Source organism: Periophthalmus magnuspinnatus, chromosome 7 (assembly GCF_009829125.3).
Source record: "Periophthalmus magnuspinnatus isolate fPerMag1 chromosome 7, fPerMag1.2.pri, whole genome shotgun sequence".
Lineage (NCBI taxonomy): Eukaryota > Metazoa > Chordata > Actinopteri > Gobiiformes > Gobiidae > Periophthalmus > Periophthalmus magnuspinnatus.
Genome location: NC_047132.1, coordinates 33,902,431 through 33,926,674, shown reverse-complemented (window position 1 = coordinate 33,926,674; position 24,244 = coordinate 33,902,431). Strand labels below are relative to the sequence as shown.

At 41.8% G+C, this 24,244-nt stretch overlaps 1 protein-coding gene across 1 annotated transcript in view; it reads right to left on the bottom strand.

Moving 5' to 3' along the window:
* dvl1a (dishevelled segment polarity protein 1a) overlaps positions 1 to 24,190 on the bottom strand; it is a 43,174-nt gene extending 18,984 nt beyond the window's left edge. The window contains exons 1-3 of the mRNA XM_033969210.2: positions 23,787 to 24,190; positions 11,579 to 11,648; positions 5,787 to 5,908 (exon numbers count right to left, since the gene is read on the bottom strand). Of these exons, the coding sequence (XP_033825101.1) occupies positions 5,787 to 5,908; positions 11,579 to 11,648; positions 23,787 to 23,956 (362 nt within the window). The 5' untranslated portion in view covers positions 23,957 to 24,190. The remainder of the gene's footprint in view (positions 1 to 5,786; positions 5,909 to 11,578; positions 11,649 to 23,786) is intronic.
* Positions 24,191 to 24,244: the final 54 nt, after the last annotated feature.

Genomic DNA, 24,244 nt, shown 5'->3' with positions numbered 1-24,244 from the left:
CTGTGGACACTAATGATCTGTCATATTTTGTGATAATAAATAAATTGAAGTTTTGATGATGTGTCAAATTTTAATTATGAATTTTTGAATTAATAATAAAAATAAATTAATCGGTCCAGAGCCTCACTGAGCCTCTCGTTAAATATAAAATGTTCAGTTACGACAATTTAATTCTGTATTTAAACTTAACAAATTTATTCAAAATTATGACTAAATCAGCTCCACCTACAGTGAAAAATATGAAACTGTAAATCTGAAACATTTTACTAAATCTATTTTTCTTTTGTGAGATTCATGAGTTTGTGCACGGCCCCTGAGACAAAGAGAAAGAAAACTGAATATGAGCCTGTCCCTCTGTCTCTGTCCCCTGTCCTGTCTCTCTGTCCCTCTGTCTCTATGTCTCTCTGTCCCTGTCCTGTCCCTCTGTCCCTGTGTCCCTGTCTCTGTCTCTGTTTAATGTTGTGTCTTTTTTACTCTGTGTTTGAAGAAAAAGACGATTATCGACGCTCCAGGTCGACACATTCAGAGATTATCTGAGGCGCCGCACGACAGCTGTGAACAAACGTTTAAAATCCCCCACTGCCCCTTTCTCCTCCCCCTCTCCTCCTCCTCCCCCTCTCCTCCTGTCCCCTACTGCCCTTCTCTTCCTTTCTCCTTCTCCTACTTCCCTCCTTTCCTCTTTGTTTCCTCTCTCCCTCTCCTCCTCCCCCATTCTCCTCCTCGTCTCCTCCTCCCCTCTTCTCTCTCTTCTTCCTCTCCTCCCTCTCCTCCTCTTCTCCCTCTCCTCCTCTTCTCCCTCTCTCCTCTTCCAAACCCCCTGCGCCTCCTTCCTCCTGGGAAATGTAGATTTGCTCTTTTAATGTTTCTTAATCCGGATTAACAAGAAGAGCACAAAAACACCCCACCCCCACGAGGTCCACGCATGAGGCCCACGCATGAGGCCCACGCATGAGGCCTACGGACACAGAGGAGGAGACCCACTGAGGCCACCACATGAGGCCAACGCATGAGGCCCGCAGAGGAGCAGAGGAGGTGAGGTCTGTTTTCTCTGAGGGCGAGTTTTCCTTAAAAAATCATCTTGATCATCTTGAAAATGATCATCTTCACAGATTTTACAGATGATTCTATAAGACTGAAACCAACAGAGAGGAGGAGGAGCAGGAGGAGGAGGAGGAAGAGGAGGAGGAGCAGGAGGAGGGGGAGAAGCAGGAGGAGGAGGGAGATGAGGTCCAGGACACCTCTCTTCATTCTCCTTCTTGTCCACACGGGGGCGATGATCAGAGCAAACAGCCCCAGAACAAAACATCAGAGGAGGAGAAACGACAGGAGCGGCCCCTAGAGGGCGAAGTGAGACGCACCGTGGAGCACAGGATGAAGACACAAAAACACACACACAGAAACACACACACAGAGAAACACACACACACTCACACCCTCACACACACACACGACAGGTCGCATGTTCTGAATATAGAGTGAGTGCAAACTGCTGTGGAAGTGCACACCCCACCCCCGCTGCACCCACCCCCTCCCGTCACTCCCCCTCTCCCCCCCCCCCTCCTGCTCCTATATTTAGCCCGGGCTCCTCACAGGGTCCAGTGATATTCTCCACTCAGACTCACTCAGACTCAACTGTATGTGTGTCACAGGAGCGAGGTGTGTGTGTGTGTGTCTGTGTGTTTGTGCGTCTGTGTGTTTGTGTGTGTGCGTCTGTGTGTTTGTGTGTGTGCGTCTGTGTGTTTGTGCGTCTGTGTGTTTGTGTGTCTGTGTGTTTGTGTGTCTGTGTGTTTGTGTGTCTGTGTGTTTGTGTGTCGGGGTGTTTGTGTTTGTGCGTCTGCTCTCAAAGGGTCAGATGTCACTGTAAAACTGTATAAATGTAACTAAATGTGACCAAATATAATGTAAAAAAACTGAATCTACGTTTTCATCTTGTTAATTAACTGTTTTTATTACTTTAATAAAATGTATTAATTTAATTTATTACTTATTCAAGTTACAAATATCACATGTGGATTTGCACAGATGAAAAAACAGTTGTGTAACTGTATCTCCTGATAAACAGATATTTTGAGTCAGACCTTTTCATTGAACGTGTCGTGACGTGGCGTGCCACATTTGGCCCACGGGCCTTGAGTTTGACACATGTGATTTATGTGTTTACGTGTTTCTTATTAAAAAAACATGAACATTTAAGAAAAGATTGAAATATAAACAGAAATAAACTGAATGAACATGTTTGTGGAACCACAGACATTTCTACAAAGACACAATGTTTTATTTTTATTTTTATTTCAGGACAGTTTCCTCCTCGAGCCTGTAGGTGGCAGCATTTATGGATTTCCTTTGGGTAAATTTGGGGTCATCAGATAAATAATAATAATATATTTATTGATAAACATTTATCTGTCACAGGTGAAAAAGTGACTTTAAATCAGTCCAGTTGAGCTTGTGTCTTTATGGTTCTCATGTCTGACTCTGTGGATCATTTTGTTTTAATTTAATCATTTTAAATCTGCAAAATGGTGCGTCGAGAAGAACCTGGAGAAACATCTGAACAGTTTGAAGAACAGGGCACAGTGTCATTTTACCACCTGCTCGTCTCCATGGAGATGTGATTGTTTTACATGTTCCACAGACCGGCATTAAACTTACACATCTGTGGAGACGAACGGGAAACGTGAAAATACGGGTCAAATTTGTTCCATAGAGACAATGTTTTTTGTGTTTTGTTGCAACTGAACAAAGGCAAAACAGATGAGTTTAATCCCGTACTGTGGAACATCTCCAAGGAGACGAGCAGGTGCCAAAACCCCCTGCAGAAAAGTCCCATAGTGGGGCTTTACATCGTCGTTTCATATGAGCTCCATATATGTGTGAGCTCGAGCGTGTGTCTATATGTTTCCTTTCATCTGAGGAGGAGGGAGAGGAGGAGGAGGAAGAGGAGGGAGAGGAGGAGGAGGGAGAGGAGGGAGAGGAGGAGGGAGAGGAGGAGGAGGAGGAGGGAGAGGAGGAGGAGGATGAGGAGCGCCGTATGGATGAGTGCTTCTAGTCACTGAGCACAAAGAGCTTTCTCAGAGCCAGTGTTTGCCTGAAGGTGGTTTTGCAATGACGGCTATTTTGAGCCTCGCCGCCATCGCCCGCCGCACACGCCCGTTTACATTGATGAGCGCGGTTTTATTTCACGTGGACGGACATCGAGGGAGCGCACACACACAAACACACACACATTAACACGTGTTCTGTGCCATGTTCCCTCCCCACACCTCCACACGCTCCATTCAGGCTCTGATTAGCATCTCCTGAAGCATGCTGGGAAATAAAGAGGTCAAACGTGCGCTGGCGTCCATCTGCGCACGAGCTCATGTGTGTGTAACGTGCGAATACGACGACGGGACGCGACCACGGACTGTGAAGACGTGAGAGAGTGAGACGTCACGGCGTTCAGCTCCAAAATGAAGCTCATCGAGGCTAAAGCGGCTGATGTGGAGCTGACCACGAGTATCATAGCAACCAAAGAGCCAATCAGGAGCCAGGCTGTTTAGGGGCGTCACCTTCAGCAGCACGAGCGACCTCGCGGCGCCTGATTTGTCTGTAACAGCGCATCATATTTACGCGTTTAATTTAGCGTTTGTCCTTTTATATTTTACACTTGCGCCATCTAGTGGTGAGACACACGGAACAAACTATTTTAAATAAAGTTCCGCCCGATCTTAATTAGTTGCACACTCCGCCGTCAGAGCTCTGCCACTGCCACGTTTACAAGCTCTCCGGTGAGAAAAGAACAAAAATGAACTAAAATATAGAAATAATAAACAACCTTTGACGTCATTATTAATATTTATTTATTAATTTGTATTTATATAATAAGAACGCGCTCGTGGATGTCGCTTCACGAGGTTTGCGTACGTTTATTTTGTGTCATTTAAGTTTCATTTTTATTTCTTTTCGTGACAGTTTTCTCGTGTTGTCAAAGGGAAGAATAAACCCTCTTTTCTCGACCTCATGCTGACGCTAAATCCTTGTGGGAGCTGCAGTTTTTAATGTTTATATCTTGATTTACAGACACAATAGTGAAATAAAAACCCCAGGATCATGTAGAGGGTTAATACGAACATTTAAGACCAGAATGAGTCTGAAGCAGCAGAGACAGAGAGAGGGGACAGATTTAAAAAAAAAAAAAAAAACTAAACTAAAAAAACAAAAAACAAACAAACCTCAAAATAACTAAAAAACAGAACCAAAAACTCAAAATAACTTAAAAAAAACACTCAAAACAACAAAAAAAACCAAAACCTCAAAATAACAAAAAAAAAAAAACAAAAAACAACAAAAACTCAAAATTAAAAAAAAAACAAAAATGAACTGAAAATAACTTTAAAAAAACAAACAAACCTCAAAATAGCAAAAAAAAAAAACAAACAAAAAAAACCAAAAGAAAAAAGAACTCAAAATGAACTGAAAAAAACAACTCAAAATAACAAAAAAATAAATAAATAAATAAGCTCAAAATAATTAGAGGCGAAGTGGAGCAGTTCTGACGGTTTTAGAAGTTCTATGAGATAAAACATGTCTGGTTTGTCTGTTATTAATGTTCAGATCTTGATTTACAGACACAATAGTGAAATTGTTGAATCCAACAATTAATTTTACTGTAGATTTTCAAAACACATTTTTAGTTTAAAGTTTAACAGTTAAAATCCTGGTTTCGACATAAACATGATTGGTTGAGTGGTGCGATTCCAGCGCCCACAGATGAATACTGTTGTTGGGTCCTTGGGCAAGACACTTAACCCCCCTCACCCCCACTGTCTGTGAATGTGTGAATGTGTGAGTGTGTGAATGTGTGAATATGTGACTGGTTCGTTGATGTAAAACACTTTGAGTCTTGAAGGTGGAAAAGTGCAGTATAAAAACGTGATCTTGTACCATATTTTCCAGACTATAAGTGTCATTTTGTTCATAGTTTGTCGGGGACTTCTCCTCAGATGTGACTTAAATGTGAAATGATTCAAATCTATAATGTCACATGTTGGTTCTTGTCACAGTGACAGTCGTGCGAGGGGCTCTAGACTTGGACCAGTATCTACTCCTCCTGAACCACTCAACATTTAAAATATCAACATTACGGTGTTTACGTTAACAAACCAGACACGTGTTCAGTTCTGTCTGTGCTTCAGCTGAATAAATATAAATGTGTTACGTTAGCGTGATGTACTGATATTCAGCCTGTTGGTCCACATTTTATTATTATTATTAGAACTTGACTTTAAAGATAAAATGTCTGTTCTTGGTCTCGGATTTTGTACAGTAAATTTCCCCAAAAGTGCGACTTATATATGTTTTTTTCCTTCATTATTTTGCATTTTCCACTGGTGCGACTTATACTCCAGAGCGACACATAGTCCAGAAAATACGGTAAACAACATTTGTGAATAAAGTGCGTTATTGCTTGAAAATGTAATATAGTTTTTCTTTTTTGTCATTTTGATTCATTTACACCATTGTCGTTTTCATAAAGTTCTTCTCGTTTGTGTTTTCACGTCCGAACAGTGAGATTAAGATCATTTTTTCAGTCGACTGGTCATAATTGCTCCGTGGAGTTAATCTCTGCGGTGCCACATTCGCTCTCTGTTCTTTACACCTCCACACTCACGTTCAGCCCCTGATTAGCATGTCCCAAAGCATGCTGGGAAACGAGCAGGTCAAATGTGTGCTTGATACCGTCTGCCTACGAGCTCCGCGCACACACACACAGACACACACACGCACACACACACACGACTTACTGGAACGAGGGGGGTCTGGAGTCTCCGATGCCCCCGGTCCGCTCCAGGGGTGGGGGCAGCTCGGGGTGGCTCTCGGTGCACTGGGACCCTCCGTCTGAGTGAGCACTCTCAGCCAGCACCAACTGAGGACGAGAAAACACAACGTCAGGGTTTAACGAAGGGACGAGTACCTTTCATCGTCTCACTGTGTCGTGGATTTTTTTAGCGCAATTTCACATGCTTTTTTTTTTTTACATCATATGAGTGTGCATTGTGTTGTGCGTCCTGATTGGCTAAGGGACTGTAGACCATTGTGTCGTGCGTCCTGATTGGCTGTTGGACTGTAGACCATTGTGTCGTGCGTCCTGATTGGCTGTTGGACTGTAGACCATTGTGTCGTGCGTCCTGATTGGCTGTTGGACTGTAGACCATTGTCCATCAGTCTCCTCCGTGCCGTGTCTCCTGTCCAGTACAGAATGTGTTCAGACAAATTTACATAAACGTTGGATCTCAGTGTGACTCTGAAGTGCTGTACGTTTGCAATTTGTTTTCTCCCCGACAAAACCCACAATGTGGATGAAACGTTCTGCACCGACAAAGACGCCTACGAAGGTTTGAACTTTGAGAGAGTTTAAACGAGAGAGAAATGTGAGAAAATGTTAACGCCTGTGTGAGAAAAGTGTATAAAGTGTGTGGTGAGGGGTTTGACAGACAAAAACAGAGAATAATTGTAAAAAATAAAGCTGATACTTCACAAATTTCGCTTATTGTGGGTTATTTTTAGAACGTGACCCCTGAGATAAACCAGGGACAACTGGACTTGCCGATACCGATTCCAGACATTATTTTTACGGTGTTGTTTTACTTTTACCACAGTCACACCTGGATCAATATGGACAGGCTGAACCTCTTTTAAAAGCTCTGGACTCGCTCTATTCAGTTGATTAATGTGTTTGTCAATTACAATAAGTCTCAGAGTTTGTACAAACAAATACTCGACAGCACCACTTAGCAACGTTAGCATGCTACCATCGTAAACACAAGCAGTGCGCTGATGTCCGACCTGATACTGGGGTCACTATCGGTGCATCTCTAGTTTATTGGGATAAAAAGAGTCGACCATAATCATTCTTGGGATATTTTATATAATTTTCTAATAATGATAATCACAGACAAAGATAATGTCCTTTATTATGTCATTTATTATTTCCTTTATGTCTGTTATGTTCTTTATCATGTCCTTTATGTTCTTTATCATGTCTTTATTATGTCCTTTATGTTCTTTATCATGTCCTTTATCATGTCCTTTATGTTCTTTATCATGTCCTTTAGCATGTCCTTTATCATGTTCTTTATTATGTTTTTATCATGTCCTTTATTATGTCCTTTATCATGTCCTCTATGTCCTTTATGTTCTTTATCATGTCCTTTATTATGTCCTTTATGTCCTTTATCATGTCCTTTATTATGTCCTTTATCGTGTCCTTTATTATGTACTTTATCATGTCCTTTATGTCCTTTATTATGTCCTTTAGCATGTCCTTTATGTTCTTTATCATGTCCTTTATCATGTCTTTATTATGTCCTTTATCATGTCCTTTATCATGTCCTTTATCATGTCCTTTATTATGTCCTTTATGTCCTTTATTATGTCCTTTATCATGTCCTTTATGTCCTTTATCATGTCCTTTATCATGTCCTTTATCATGTCCTTTACTCTCCTGCTGTTTTCACTTAAAACAAAACTCAAAACTTTAAGCTGTTCACATATGAACCTGCTCATATTCACATTATGTTTATTCATATCCAGAGCATTTTTAAACTGTTCCACTTTAATAATTATCCTGATATAATCGTTTTTCTGCAGTTTTAGCGCATTTACCCGTCAGGCAAAACAAACTGTGGGAAATATTTGTCACTTCATACAGATGGAAAAGAAAACATATTTACACAACTAGACACACTGGGGACACTGAATGTCACACAACGTTCAGTACAGTACACAAATATACACACACATACACACACATATACATACACAAACATATACATACACACACACACACACACATACACACATATACGTACACACACACGTACACCCCCACACACGTACACACACACACCTACACACACATACATACACACACCTACATACGCACATATACATACACACACATACACATACACCCCCATATACGTACACACACACACCTACACACCCCTACACACCCCCACACACATACACACTTCTACACACTTGTATTTACTTGAGCTGACGTGGGATGGACAAAATGAGTGTATTTACGTTCAGAGCTGGAGGGGGGAGGGGTCATGGACCTCGTTACTAAAAAAGATCAACATTTGGGGATAATTCACTTGTTTATGGGTCAAAAGCTGCAGATTTTCATTTTTTGGCCAGAAAAACTAAACCAGTTCAATGAAATAGTTTAAAATCAGAGTGAAAACTGCCTCTTCCCCCTGGTATTTAACACAGGACATACAGGTGTGTTATAGTTGTGTTCCTGTGTATTGTGTTTTATTTGTTTTGTGTCGACTTTTATGTGAAGCTTTTTGGTGAAGCTGAAGCTGTTTTAAATGTGATAAAGAAATAAACTTGAACCGAACTGAAAAGAATAAACCAAGACGAGCGCAAGAAAAAAAATATGACAAAAATCTAATTCACATTTTTGTTGTTCTGATTCTGATTTGATTTTGTCTTGTTAAAAACACACTAATGCTTCTATGCTAGCAGGTTAGCTCTGTCCATTTATATATACAGTCGATGCTAGCAGGTTAGCTCTGTCCGTTTATATAAACAGTCTATTCTAGCAGGTTAGCTATGTGTGTTTATATATAGTCTATGTTCAAATCACACGCTTTAACGAATTTGAAATTTGAGCACCATGACGACGCTAATCGCTAGCTAATTGGCAAGGCAGGCCAAGTTTATTTGTACAGCACAATTTGTACACAAGGTAATTCAAAGTGCTAAAAAAGGGCTAAAATCACACAAATCAAAACATAAATAATCACAAATAATCATCATAAAATTACCATTAAAAGAGAAAAGTGCAGAATAAAAACCGTTCAGTGTGTGTAACTGCAAACAGAGCGGGGATTGTTCTGAGAGAAGTCAAAATCTTAAAACAACAAAACAAGTCGTTCCGTCATCAAAAGCAGCAAATCAGACCCAAACATAAAAGTCTCAAAGCCACAGAGTCTGTTTACTCTGAGCGTCACTACAAAAGCAGCACAATGACCCCAGACACGACTCCCTTTCATCTGCGCCGCAAAGTGAAAGTGAAAGTGAAAGTGTCTCTGTCCAGGAATAATCTGTGTGATTATTTTAATGTGACTCTCACAAAACCAGCGCAGACCGGGGAATATTTATACTGCTGCTTTTAGAAAGACTCTCACTGATTTTTCCACTATTTCTGATACGGTTTGTGGTTTGTATTTTACATTTTTACTTCATTTTTTTGTTTGTCTCATTTGCAACGACAGAAAATGACTCATTACACAGAGATAACGGCACTTAAACTGATTTAAAACGACTCGAACACGTGGGCGCTCACTTAACTTGTATATTTACACTGAAGACCTCGGGCCCCCCTTCAGCTCCTCCAAACAAAACCGTCTGGCTCCGCCCCTGTGTTAAAGTCCAATAACAAACATAAACGTCTAGAACTTTGATCGATCTTTAGTTTGTCCCGTAAAGACCCTGATCTGAGTCTGTGTGTGGAGGTCTGTGTTTTATCTCGTCGTATCGTTAGCGAACAGGCTAAACTCTGCACATGTCAACAACAACAACAACAGAGGAACTACTTTCACTTTCCATTTATTAAGATAATTTAAGCTAAATACAGCAGCTCTATGGATAAACTGAGTCGTGTAGATACATTGTACAGTTATATAAATATATTTTTTTAATAAAGAGGCATTTTATGGAGCTAAATCATTCCCTGATTGTGGGAAAGATGGACTGGTGTGGGCAGAGTTGTGTTTTGGTCATGTTTTTTGGTCATGGGTCATGTACGTCGCTCGTCCACGCGTTTCAGACACAACGACGTCATGAGCTTCATCTCCGTTTCAAATGAGCTCGATTTCGTGTCTCAGAGTTTTTCAGGCTGTTTCTGAGGCTCTGGGGATTTCTACAGTTTGGTTTGTGTTTAATTTAGACATTTGTACTTTGATTTTTCCTCTTTTGTGGTCGTTTCTTTGGACTTTTTACAGGCTTGAGGAACATCATTTATTCCCATTTTAATCCTGGTGTCACGCTGTTGTTGCGTTTTTGTGTTTTTTGTGTTTTTGTGCTGTTCTGAAAGTCAAATATTTTCACAGGTGGAGCTCGTGTGAAGTTTGTTTAAGATCATTATGTTAAAGATTTTGCTAAAAAATTAAACTTTTTTCCCCACAGTTTGGACATTTTTTATGTTTCAGATTTACTTCCTCATCAAACGCGTCTCAGTTTTTGTTTCGCGGTGGAGCTCCATGGTCACTGTTGTGCGAGCGAGTTCGACCTCTGACCTTCGCTAATGCGCCGCCCGAGTAACACGACGCACTTTCCTTTAAAAATCATTAAAGTGTGAGCCGGACGAGTGCACTCCGCTGATTAAAGGGGAGGTTTTATTAAAGCCGAGATGTTTGAGTTTGATGTGAAGCTCCAAATGAAACAAGAACGAATATAAAATAAAAAATATACGACACGTGGGACAAAGCTCTTAAAATGTAAATGTGGCTGATCAAACTGCCCCCTGACGGTTAGATTTGTGGTTCTGTTCCTTTTCCACAGACAGTTAAAGCTACACTATGTCACTTTTGCAGTGGAGTTTCTGTCCCCCAGCCTCTTGTCTCCATTATTTGCCCGGAATGTTTCACAGAATGACATTAAATCTCCATGGAGACGAGCAGGAGATGCCCCCGGTCACAGGTCAGATCTGCGTAGAGGCGACCCACAGTAAGAATCCATCCGTCGTATTAACACAAACATCCTCCAGTGTGTTTAGTTTCTCACATGACTCTGCCGACGCTCCAGGTGAAAAAGAAAATAAAACATCAAAGATCAACTATTGAAACAAAGACGTCTCACTCTGCACAAGATTTATTTAGCAGCTTTTTATTTATTTAATTTCCGCTTCAACTCGTCCAGTTTTAACTTAAAGAAAAGGTCATTTTTTATATTATTGGATCCAGTGAACAACTTTGAAAAAATAAAAATATATAAGACATATATGTTTTTTTTTGTTTGTTTTTTTGTTTGTTTTTTAAATGTGCAGTGTAAATCTGGGTAAAAGTAATAAACTAATATTATTTTTTGTTGTTGAAGCAGTTTAAGGACGACACATTATGATTATTATGATGATGTTTAAATACGTGTGGAGTTTTGTTGCGGCTCAAATGAAAATCTTGCCCCTCAGATCGTCCTGATGTGTGGAAACGTGATGTGCTCCTGTCTCTGTGTTATTGTCCATGTCCCTGTCCATGTCCCTCCTCAGTGTCCATCCTCCGTCCAGTGTTTCAGACGTTTCAGTGCGAGTGCCGTTCTCTGATCTATAACCTCAGATAAAGCCTGAGTTTAATGAGCTGATCTGTGAGTGGGAGCTGGTTGTTAAAGTGCAGGATTTTTACACTAATGGAGAGAGTGAGACCGACATGAAGCTGAGAGTCTCACAGCAGCGAGGTCCACACGGCTCCACGGAACTGCAGAGACACACAGACGCACACACAGACGCACAGACGCACACACACACACACACACAGCTGCAGCGTCAGGCATCCGGCCAACAGGGGGCCCCATCCATCTCACTTACCCACGACACCACTCGCCCGTTGAAGCACGGCAGTTTGGCATTGTCATCGGAAATCTCCTCTTTGACAACCCTGCGGACGAGAGAGAAGAAGAGTCAGATACTGCAGAGAGGAGGAGGAGGAGGAGGAGAGGAGAGGAGGAGGAGGAGGAGGAGGAGAGGCACAGAGCACAGACACTGCAGGATGGATACTGTTCCATGTCCCGACACACGACACGATCAGTGAAACGTTTGGACTCATCGTCTCATTCAATGTTTTTTTTAAATTTATTTTTACTTTCCACAAATTATAAACACAGAAAACATCACATTTATGAACTAAGACACATGGCAGTATGTCGGAAAGAACAAAACTTTGAGGATTTGAACATAAAATATAAAAAAATACTGTCTGCCACGTTGTCGGCCTAAAACAAATATGACATTATGGATGTTTTTATCTGGAATGGACTCAAACCTTTTTATAACAACAAGGTTATTATGTTATTAAAGTGAAGTTTTATGCAGGAGTCAGTGAGCACAAAAAGAATATCGGCCCAGACGGGATTTAAGGCCGATTACCCATCAGCAAAAACAGTGCAACTATCGGCCCGATATCTCTGCACCAATACCGATTCCTCTCCCATGATTCAACACGATCTTGACTTGAACAAATCTGAACTTAAACTGTTTTTGATCTTGAATAATAAAAAACACGTCATGGCTGAATTTTGTCCCAATAAAACAGACGAGCGCAGACGCAGACGCAGACAAACACACACACACACACACTCTCTCTCTAAATCACATTTCCTCGTCTCTGCGGCGGCTCTGGTCTTAACGAGCGTCAGCAGTATTTCTCTATCAGTGATTTACACAGGTCACAGTCTGCAGCGATAAGAGCCGCTCCGTCTCACAAGGACACACTCGTAAATCAGAACAGTCTGTGACTCTGAGCTGTGAACGGACCGAGACTCACAAATACAAGTCTGAAAGTGCGTTTAATGACACTATGATGATGTCACTGCGCTGTCACGACGCCGGGATGTTTCAGAACGAGACCTGGGCTCAAATGAAGCAGGTTTATGTCCACAGCTCGTTTAAAACAACTGAACCAAAAGTCAACACAAAACAAATGTACATAGGATTATCAAAACATCACAAAGGAACAAACTAGTATTAATGAAGTAAATATAGACGATAAACAACAACATTCAAACTAATTTATGTCACTGGCACAAAAACAGCAGGTTTAAACCACAAAAACGTATAAAAAACACGAGCTGCAGTAAATAAACAGCAGAACAGCAGTTTTCATCTGTAACGAGTCAGACGAGTTTAGCTCAACCTTTTACGGCTTAAATCTGATCAAGAGCCAAAAAAATAACCAAAGCTTTCCCAGAAGAGCAAAGAAAATATACACAGAATGGAAACTGACCCAAAATAAATATATACTGAACGATAAACGATTTTGAGAATGATCAGAACGAGCAGAAGCCCCAACATGGCAACATAAGACTCAAAGTCATATGAAGCCCAGTGGCTGCAGTTATTCCATTTTAGGTGAGATTAATGTGATATTAATGTGATGATAATGTGATATTAATGTGATGATAATGTGATATTAATGTGATGATAATGTGATATTAAAAGGTGTAAAATCCTGCTTTTTCTATAGATATATACATGTTTTCCTGCCTGTACAAAAACAGTAGCATGCTCGTGTTTTTTGTGACAGCTCCATCGCTCTTATGTGATTCTGTATGTGATTCTGTATGTGATTCTTTATGAGTCTGTATGTGATTCTTTATGTGATTCTGTATGTTATTCTTCATGTGATTCTTTATGTGATTTTGGATGTGATTCTTTATGTGATTCTTCATATGATTCTTTATGTGATTCTTCATACAATTCTTTACATGACGCACACTGACTCACTCTTACACTAATGTTTGAGTGAGCTGTAAAACCCTGAGGCCCTCCCGCGGAGCTCCTCCCGCGGAGCTCGCTGTATTAATAGAGCCATCGGACTTGTCGGGCCGCGAGCTTCTGTGGCAGGACATTCTTCACAGGAATACTGGAGTTAACCTTTGACCTCCTGAGGGCAGAGCGACACCTGCTCCGCCTGATCACCCCCTGCACCTTACACCCTCACACCGTGTCAGGGGCTTAACGCCAGCGCGAGTGTGTGAACACGCCGTTATGTAAGTCGAAGATACAAATACAGATACAAAATGATCCACAGAGATGAGAACCATAGAGACACAAGCTCAAAAGGTCTGGTTTAAAAATAACGACACCTTAATTAGCCTTAAAAATGAACTAATAATGAACAAAGAGTTTATTTAAAAGCTTTGGGTGAGTAGTTGTGCGTTAAATGTGTCACTAATCAGCTGAAGTTGATGTCGTCTTGTGTTTTATTGGTTTATTTCACTTTGGGCCGTTCTTTGAATCTGTTTGTAAAATGGGCCATAGAAACAAAGTGGACTGTGTTATTAAGAGTTTCCGATTCTTCCACAGAGCTGCTCCATAAGTTAGTGGATCTCATTAGCCTCAAAATGACGGATTTATTCTATATTTATGTAACAGATGGAGCAGTGTTTCTGAGGGTCAGTGTTTTTACCGTGGGACTTTCTCGTTCTGGTGGAGAACAGTTTGTTATTTTTCTGTTCTACGTTTAGATTTGAGCTGTAAAGGTTTGAATAAATAAATAATTACAGACATAAACTCACTCATTGTCTCATGTTTTTAACCATGTTGGACATTTAGAATCGTTTTTGTTCATAATCCTACTTCAGGGTTATTGTGTCAGTGACATAGAATCTATGAATGAATTTAGGCCACTTCTTTATAAAGTCTGTGGTCAGTGGAATAAATGTGTATTTTATTATAGTTTATCGCTTTGACAAACAGAAAGAGCGAAACCCAATGGCTGCATTTTTCCATTTTAGGTTATATTAATGTGATATTTAATGTGATAATAATGTGATAATGTCACCCACTAATAGGGAACGTGAGCTGGGATTAGACCGTCGTGAGACAGGTTAGTTTTACTGATGATGTAGGATAAAACAAATTAATTTAATATTAATGTGATAATACAATATGATATTAATGTGATGACAGTAATATTAATGTGATGCTGTGATATTAATGTAATATTAATGTGATAATATGATGTGATATTAATGTGATAATAATGTTATTTTAATGTGATATTAATTTCCAAAAACAGCCCATAAGATCCAGTTTTTCTGTGAACAAACCCACTGTGATGTAGTTTAACTCTGCACACGTCAAAATGAGATTCATCTTTCTTTGCTCAAAAAGTTAAACCTACAGATTGAGTTAAACTCTGCTCTGGAAACGGGAAAACGAGCTACTAAACATAGACAATACATGTAAAACGAATCCTGCGCTCGTTAGCAGACGAGATTATAACAAAGATATTTCCTCATTTCAGCTTTAGGCTTTAAACTGCCTCAAAATGAAGAAAAACGACTTTAAAACTGTGAATAATGAAGTGAGTGAAGTTCACAGGAGACTCAGAGGATTCAGTTTGAGTAAAACTCCCTCAAATGATCAGGAGTTTGAGTCAGAGGAGGGTGGAGGAGTGGAGGATGAGATGGAGGAGTGGAGGATGAGATAAAGGAGTGGAGGATGAGATAAAGGAGTGATGGACGATGTGGGTCTGTCCCACCTCAGGAGAACAAGAAGAAGGAGGGAATAAAGGAGAGAAGGAGAGAGGAAGAGAGAGACAGAGGGAGGAAGAGAAGGAGGAAGTGCTGTCTCAACACAAACATTTCAACCTTCATTTTTATACCAAGAAAAACACCTGATACTTGATACTCGATACTTAACACAACATCAGCAAAATGTTTGAACACAAAATAAAAGTATTTAGTCACAGCAGAGCCTCAGTCTGATGTTTTACTAAAGTTATTTTGATGATTAACACCAGACTGAGTCAAAAGTCCGGACACGCCCTCTTATCTAATGTTTTTTTTTCTTTTTTAATATTTTCTGCATTTTAAATCAATACAGAAGACATTAATATAAAAAGTAAGAAATATAGAGGCAAAGGGAGGAGACTCTGATTTGAAAAGGAGTTATTTAACGATTTTTCTTTACTACTTAACTCCATGTGTCTTACTTCATAAATGTGATGTTTTCTGTGTGTTTAGAAAATGTGGAAAGTCGTAAAAATAAAAAATAAAACACAGAATGAGACCAGAACAAGAGGGGTGTGTCCAGACTTTTGACCCGCCGTGTCAATGTGATCTCAGTCGTGACACTTGTTCAAATTAGTGTTTAGTTTAATATTTTAGAGTCGAGTCGCATCTGTGTTTGGACAGAGAGAACGAGAGAAGGAAAAGGAGAAATAGACTGAGGGGGGAGAGAGGGAGGAGGAGAGAAAAGGACAGAGAAACAAAAGAGGAGGAGGGAGAGAGGGGAGAAAGAGGAAGGAAGAGGAGGAGGAGGAGGAGGAGGAGGAGGAGGGCTCAGGGTGCAGCAGGCGGCGTTTGAGGAAGTGTCTGTAACCTCCTCAAAGCAGCTGCAAGACGACTGAACGAATCAGCCCCACAAGACAAAAACACTTTAACACAAGAGCCGTACGCGGGCCAAAAGAGTCAGGATGTGGCTCCAAACACACAACAAGAGCCGTAGTCAAGCCAAAAGAGCCAGAATAAGGCTCCAAACAGATTTAAACACTGCTCCAGAGCCAAAATGCAAGACGACTGTGTTTGAACGAAGCAACCCCTGAAAAAGACAAGACGACTTTAACACAGAACAAGAGCCGTACTCAGGCGAAAAAGAGCCAGAATGAGACTTTAACACAGAACAAGAGCCGTACTCGGGCGAAAAAGAGCCAGAATGAGACTTTAACACAGAACAAGAGCCGTACTCGGGTGAAAAAGAGCCAGAATGTGGCTCCAAACACAGAGACTGGCTCCTAATGAGAAACCAACATCAGCTGCACAAAGCCAAAGAAAACAGACACTCGACTCACGGAAAAACACATGCTGCATTTTTGTGGCTCTATCAGATGTCACGGATTATCCCACCGAGACAAATATGTCCACCAGAACGGGTCAAATACACAGAGGGAAGATGGTCCAGAACGGGTCAAATATACTTAGTGAATTTGGTCCAGAATGCATCAAATTCATCTCTAGAATGGGTCAAATTCACAGGATGAAGATGTCGTCCAGAACGGGTCAAATTGACAGTGCGGTGGCGGCACATTTGCCCCGTCGTGTCCACACTCTGTGTATTTGTGTAGCTGGAGGAGATTAGTCTTGTTTGTTTTCGCTCTGCCAGCAGGGGGCGTCACAGCAGCAGAACATTCACCCACTGGAGCCAGAGTCGCCTCATGTGGAAATCAGGTTTAAACTGAAATATTATGTCGAAAATCAGAAACTGCAAATCAATATGAAGAAGAGTTTCAAATCCAGACGAGTGTTTGACTGAAAAGATCCACAAAAAAATGAAGACGACATCAGTGATTTAAAATGTTCTGGATCTACAGCAGAAATGGACCGATACGATACTGGGATCACATTTATACATCACATATACATCACATTTATACACCACATTTATACATCACATACATCACATTTATACATAACATTTATACATCACATTTATACATCACATACATCACATTTATACATCACATTTATACATCACATTTATACATCACATTCATACGTCACATTCATACGTCACATTTATACATCACATACATCACATTTATACGTCACATTCATACGTCCCATTTATACATCACATACATCACATTTATACATCACATTCATACGTCCCATTTATACATCACATAAGTCACATTTATACATCACATTCATACGTCACATTCATACGTCACATTCATACATCACATTTATACGTCCCATTTATACATCACATTTATACATCACATACATCACATTTATACATCACATTCATACGTCACATTTATACATCACATACATCACATTTATACATCACATATATCACATTTATACATCACATTCATACGTCACATTTATACATCACATTTATACATCACATTCATACGTCACATTTATACAACACATAAGTCACATTTATACATCACATTCATCACATTTATACATCACATTTATACATCACATATGTCACATTTATCACATTCATACATCACATTTATACATGTGTTTGAGTGTAAAGGCCCGAACTAAACACTAAACTAACACTAAAAAAACGAGAATAACATATTTATACAAGTTATAAAAAGGTGTGTCAGCAAAACAAAAACTAGAACAGCGCCTCACACTGATCCTGTGGAGATCAGTTCAGACAAAAATAAGACGTTACAGATGTGACATAAGAGGAACATCTGATGTGACAGGAGCAAAATCAGGACGACTCTGAACGAATCAGACTCATCCACAAGTGTCAGAATCTCAGTCATGAACCATGTCAGAACAAAACAAACAAAACTACAAAACAAACACAAAACTTCACTACAGATTTTCAGAGTCACGTTTAAATCCGTCCTGTTCTTCAAACTGTCGTCTGATGTTCTATTTGGATGTTCTGTTTGGAGCGATTCCCGCGCGTTCCTTCTCTGGTTTTAAAGTTTTTTAAATCGTTGATACTCGTAGATTCTGCAGCGTCGCGTCGTCATTTTGGAACAAATGAATAAAAACGTGCTGCTCTAGTGTGACGTGCATCTGTCCATAGGGGGCGCTACAGCATGAGGCGCTTTAGTGTGACGACGTTTACGGCGACGTCAGCTCCATTGGACACTGCAGTTTTCTTGTTTCTTTTCTGAAGTGGTTTTAGATGAATATTGTGATTTCAAATGTGTAAATTATAACAGAGATGAGAACCATAGAGACTCAAACAAAAAAGATCCACTTTATAAACTAATTTGAAAAGCGTCGACACATTTGCCGCTAAAGTCCAGATGGAGCGTCTCCCTGAACGTGCCCCTGAGTCTGAGGAGCTGCTCCTTTCAGAGTCTTGGCTCCTCTCAGAGCCGCTGTGACCTGCATTAAAGCATCGAACTCACTCACACCAAACACAACAAAACAGTCCAACGATACAACAGGAGGAGGAGGAGGAGGAGGAGGAGGAGGAGGAGGAGACAGAGGAGGAGGAGAAGGAGGAGGAGAGGGAGGAGGAGAGGGAGGAGGAGGAGAGGGAGGAGAGGGAGGAGGAGGAGAGGGAGGAGGAGGAGATGGAGGAGGAGGAGACGGAGGAGGAGGAGACGGAGGAGGAGGAGACGGAGGAGGAGGAGGAGGAAGAATCGCCCGTTAGCTTTAGCCATATGGAAACTGACAGAAAAACTCCTGCATGTGTGTGTATGTGTGTACGTGTGTATGTATGTTGGGGTGTTTATGTGTGTGTATGTGTGTGTATGTGTGTGTAGGGGTGTGTAGGGGTGGGTGTGTGTGTGTATGGGTGTGTGTATGTGTGTCAGTGTTCGTTGCTGGTCAGTAAAGTTAAATTAAAATTGTTATGTCCTTTTAGAAATTCTCCTTTAAGTAAAAATGATTTCATTTTATTATATGTATAAATAATAAATAATAATATGTATAAATAAATAATAAATAATATGTATATTTTTTATGTATAATCAATACGTACGTTCAGAAGTTATCGATATAAAAGATTTATTTTCATTATTAATGTTTTTTGATGTTTAAAAAAGCCTCTGCAGATTCACACGACCCTGGGCTTTTATTTCCTCCTGGCTCCTGATTGGCTCTCTGGTTGCCGTGAGACTCGTGGCTCCTGTTTCATCTGGAGCTGAAGCTGTGGTGATGTCACTGATTCACTTCAGTCTAGGGGCAAAACTAACGTGACGTGTTTCAGAACAGAGTTTTATTAACGTTTCTTTACTTTGACACTGAGGAGTTTGAAACGGAGCTGAAGAGCAGAGAGACATTCATTTGTTGGACCCAGGAATCATCGTGACACCAAACCCGAGTAAAAGAGAACGAGGTGTCCAGGGTAAAGTGTGTCTTACATTTACATGTGGGGCGGTTTAGAGCAGTTGAGTCCGGCTCAGATCGGCTCAGATCGGCTCACATTGGCTCAGGATAAACACACTGGAGCTTCCATAAAGAAAATGGTGTTTTTTGTGCGTCTCCAGTGGAGGCTCCAGACTCATTTACATTTCAAACAGCGTCTATAACTGCCAGGGGTTTGATGTTTCCTGTGAGCTCAGCCTCCTCAGCCTCAGTGTGTCTGTACAGCTCCTCCTCCTCCTCCTCTCACCACTCCTCCTCCTCCTCCTCTCCTCCACTCTCCTCCTTCTCTCTCCTATTCTCCTCTCTCTCTCGCCTCCTCGTCTCTCTCCACTGTTCTTCTCCGCTCGTCTCTCGGTGCTTCTCCTTTTTTCTCCTCGTTTCTCCTCGTCTCTCTTCTCCTTCTCTTTTTCCTCGTCCTCTCCTCTTTTCTCCTCTCCTCTCCTCTCCTCCCTCTTTTCTCCTCGTCTCTCCTCTCCTCCTTTGCTGAGGTCTGCTTCCATATTTTTCCAGTGCGTTCATACAGTGCCAGTCCCTTGCGGCAGCACAAAGGCTGAATCTTCCTGTGGAGCTCAAAGCGCTGACGCAGACGCCTTCATCGCCCGAGTCTTCATCGCTCCAGTCTTCATCGCTCGAGCGTTTGAACAGTGTCTTTGTCAGGGCGTCTTCTGTCAGGTCCTCACGGCTCCTCATGTTTATTACATTTAAGAAACGAACGATACAATTGAACACACACTGAAACGCTCTGAAACACCCTGAAACATCCTGAAACACTCTGAAACACCCTGAAACATCCTGAAACGCACTGAAACATCCTGAAACATCCTGAAACGCACTGTAACACCCTGAAACACTCTGAAACACACTGAAACACACTGAAACATCCTGAAACATCCTGAAACATCCTGAAACACCCTGAAACATCCTGAAACATCCTGAAACACCCTGAAACACCCTGAAACACACTGAAACATCCTGAAACATCCTGAAACACCCTGAAACATCCTGAAACATCCTGAAACACCCTGAAACACACTGAAACACACTGAAACATCCTGAAACACCCTGAAACATCCTGAAACACCCTGAAATACACTGAAACATCCTGAAACATCCTGAAACACCCTGAAACATCCTGAAACATCCTGAAACACCCTGAAACGCACTGAAACACCCTGAAACGCACTGAAACATCCTGAAACACTCACACACATTTCTCATTCATTTTTCCCATTGACTTTCTAAAATAAGATGATATTAAAGTTTAAAGTTTCAGGCTGTGGAGCCAACGACACGAGACTAAAATCTGTCTCTGAAACTTTATAAACAGCACGTGGCTGTTAGCACGTGGCTGTTAGCACGTGGCTGTTAGCACGTGGCTGTTAGCACGTGGCTGTTAGCACGTGGCTGTTAGCACGTGGCTGTTAGCACGTGGCTGTTAGCACGTGGCTGTTAGCCTCTGCGATGCCTTTGACTTCTTAATATCTGAATTTTTATCAAAGTCTGTGTGGATCTGTCCACACATCCTCACATCTCCACATGTCTCCACACAAGTCCTCACGTCTCCACACATGTCCTCACATCCTCACGTCCTCACACACATCCTCACGTCTCCACACACGTCCACACGTCCTCATATCTCCACACGTCCTCACATACGTCCTCACACACGTCCTCACGTCCTCACACACGTCCTCACGTCCTCACACACGTCCTCACACACGTCCTCACACACGTCCTCACGTCTCCACACACGTCCTCACGTCCTCACACACGTCCTCATATCTCCACACGTCCTCACATCGTCCTCTCTCTGCTGTTTTTTCCTCCATGTTGTTTGTTTCACACTGACCTGAGGCTCAGAGAAACGGAAACATCACACGACACAACGTGAGGCCGAGCGTCTGACGCAACGTTACAGTAAATGTACTGCAGTAACACAGTATATGTACTGCAGTAACACAGTATATGTACTGCAGTAACACAGTATATGTACTGCAGTAACACAGTAAATGTACTATAGTCATACAGTATATGTACTATAGTCATACAGTATATGTACTATAGTCATACAGTATATGTACTATAGTACATACAGTATATGTACTATAGTCATACAGTATATGTACTGTGCTTATACAATAAAAGTGTTATTTTTACACAGTACATGTGTCATGAAGTACATGCTGTAGATTTATATAATACATGTGTTATACTGCAGTGAAAAACACTGACACAGATACGACAGGTCTAAAGAGGGACCACGAGGTCCACGTGAGGGACCACGAGGTCCATGTGAGGGACCACGAGGTCCATGCGAGGGAGCACAGAAATATATGTAATAAATGCTGTAAAAGCCGCATTAGGGCTTTAAATGCACTGATGGGACTCGAGCTTTCATCACTGCCCTGGTGCAAAGGATTATGGGAACGTTTGGTTTGAGCTCGGTTCAGTCCTGGTCCAGTCGAGTGTGATCAGAGACAGACCAATGGCTAAAATATTGGGCCGATATTTGGCCTTTTTAGCATATGGGATATCGACATTAAATCTTCAGCACAGGCCGATGTTGAGTTTTGGTCGATCTGCTGCATAATTTTTTTTAAAAAAAGCTTCACATTAAGACTTTAATACAGAGACACTGGACACAGCTCTGAGGTCTGAGGCTCAGGGGGAAATTTAAATCACATCATCTGAGAAAAATGATCAAAATTGGACCCACACATCGGCACAAAAACATCGGCTCATCGATTTATCTGGAGTTTAAATAACCGGTATCGACATCGGCCACGAAGAAACGCCATCGACCGATCTCTGGTGTGAATAATGTGTTGGAGAATGTTGTTTTTTTGGGACGGTCATTTCCTGAAAACGCCTCCAGTGAAGAAGCAGGTCGTTGTTTTTCTTATTATGTGAGTTCAGAATAATATGAGGTCGTTTTTATTTGTTATGTCACTATTCGCTAAAAAACACAGACACACGACAACTCCTGACCCTCATCCAGACCTCACAGACGCAGCACTGACCACAGCACTGACCGCAGAGGCCGCGTCCACCGCCTGCGTCGAGGTAAATAAAACGTCTACGACACTTTTACTGAGACAAAACGCCACGAGAGATAAGAGCGTCCACAGTGTGATAATATTTCCACATATTTCAGATGGACACGCCTCAGAAAACAGGACGAGCGAACGGTCAGAGAATATTTAAATAAACAGGAGAGACATGTGACCTCTGACCTCTGACCTCTGACCTGCGATGAGGCCTGTCACAATAATCACCACATCGACTTAAACTTTAACACGTGAAACTATGTGTTTTATGGCTCAGTGTTTATCGTGTGAACTGTGTCTTTGGAAAAATGTGGAGATTTGGGACGTTTTTTTTTGTAAAACGATGAGATTTGACGAGTAAAATGTTGAAAAAGTCTCGTCTCATTAAAGCTTCATTCTGCTGTTTATTTGCTGCAGCTCAGGTCTTTTAATGAAACTATTTAAAAATGATTCACTGGGATTATTTTGTACGATTCTTATTGTGTCATTGAGTCAATATTATCGTTTATCGCTGTATTTCTCTGTCGATATATCGTCACAGGTTCAGTGAAGCTTTAGAAGGAAAAAATATGGAATTATAAATAAAGATAAAGACATAAAGATATAAATATAGAGAGCTGTGAGTCCATGTCACCTGGGCCTCACCTGGGCCTCACCTGGGCCTCACCTGGGCCTCACCTGGGCCTCACCTGGGCCTCACCTGGGCCTCCTCTGCAGACTCATAAACGTGTGAAATACAGAGTCTGTGGAGTTTTTGGCTCTAAATGATTCAAACATCTCTGCTCTGGGGCAGTGGAGCCGTGAGCCGCGGTGTGGGACTCGGTGAACGGCTCTTGTGCTCGTGGCTCTCGTGGCTCTTTGTGTTGACATGAGCCTGTGGAACATGCGCCGTGCGTCCTCAGCTCTGATCAGAGGCTCCGCGCGCAGGACTCGGGCTGAGGAGCAGGTGCCAAGAGGCTGAACATGGCACCATTACGCACGGCCCCACGCGCCGCAAACACGCGCAGGGAGCCACAGAAACACGCGCAGTGAGCCACACAAACAGGCCAATAATGAGCCACAGTCACAGGCCAGTCATGAGCCACAGGGAGCCGCAGGGAGCCGCAGCGCCGGGCTGATCTGAGGGAATAATGAGGTAATAAAGACGTAAATGTCACTCACCCAAAATCCTGGTCCATGGATTTGAAGAAGAATTTGTAGCTGTGGACGGGTCGGTTGTTGAGGACATTTTTAAAATCCGCTAACGTGACTTTCTCCGGTGCCACGGACAGTTTGACGAGGTACGGCGTTTCCTCCTCGTCGATGTGATAAATGATTTTAGTCTCCGCCATGAGAGTGCGCGAGGACAGTCATGGACGCGCAGAACGAACAAGGGCTGGAATCACCAGGCCTGGATCCACGAGAACAGCGCCAGAACAGCGCCACAACAGCGCCACAACAGCGCGGCGTGCGCTAAAAACACGGCCCCGGGGACAGTGCGCAGAAACACGAGGCTCCGCGGCGGTGCGCACATTCCCGGTGTGGCGCATAAAGTCCCTCTGCGGCGGCTCTGTCTGCACTAAAACAGGAAGGGACCGTCCACATCGCCGCGATATGGAGCTAGGATAGAGCTGTTTGTC